Source organism: Zeus faber, assembly GCF_960531495.2.
Source record: "Zeus faber genome assembly, chromosome: 14".
Taxonomy (NCBI): Eukaryota; Metazoa; Chordata; class Actinopteri; order Zeiformes; family Zeidae; genus Zeus; species Zeus faber.
The window spans coordinates 30263974-30264751 of NC_137200.1; the positions used below are offsets into that span (position 1 = coordinate 30263974).

A 778-nucleotide genomic window follows, 5' to 3' on the forward strand; every position below is an offset into this window, starting at 1 on the left:
AGCGGTGACTCACCTGGCCTCTTGTCGTTGCGGCTCTTCCTGCCTCCACAGAGCCGCACCTTGGAGATGAGGACCAGGATCTGCTTCTGGCACAGGGACTTGTTGCTCTTGGGACAGGGCTTGCGCTTGTTGGCCACGGGCCGGTTGGCCGGGTCCTCCTTCACCGCTCGCTTCTGTCTGATGAGAGAGCTGGCGAGAGCTGCCATCTTCCCCCCCTCTCACCGTCGGGGAGGGGGGTGTCTTCCTTCCCAAAACGACGCCCCCCCCCCGGCCCCCCTCGACCTCTGGCACCGCCGGGCCCCGGGCCCCAGGTGAGAAGGACGGGACGACGGGTGAACGCCTCGACCGGAGGAGGAGGAGGAGGAAGGTCTTACAAAAGTAGGTTTACAAATACTTTGGTCTTTTTAGGGGGGCGGGGGGGGGGGGGGGGGGGGGGGGGGGGGACCGGGAAGAACTAAGATGTGAGTCCAGCTGCTCCACCTCCACCACAAAATAACCACAAACTGTAAAATCTACAGCACAACACACACGCAACGGGGAAAGGAGGGGGTGCTCGGGGTCACATTTTCGGTTTAAAAAAGTCCACCACCGAGGAAGGTAAAAGGACAGACTCTGGAAACACAGTCACATACGTCACCTCATTCCTCCAACTCCGCTCGTTAAGTAGCAGCACCGCCCACAAGCAGAAGTTTTTTTTCCCATTCGGTGTTTAAGATAAACCAACAAAAAGGAAATGAAAATCAAACAATGTTACATATACAAGCACTTCCGCTGAAGA

General features: G+C 57.2%; 1 protein-coding gene across 1 annotated transcript in view; it reads right to left on the reverse strand.

The window, feature by feature from the left end:
- Positions 1-206, reverse strand: part of fgf11b (fibroblast growth factor 11b) — a gene marked incomplete at both ends in the record, with an annotated part of 40654 nt that extends 40448 nt beyond the window's left edge. The window contains one exon of the mRNA XM_080014437.1: positions 14-206. Within this exon, the coding sequence (XP_079870563.1) occupies positions 14-206 (193 nt within the window). The remainder of the gene's footprint in view (positions 1-13) is intronic.
- Positions 207-778: the final 572 nt, after the last annotated feature.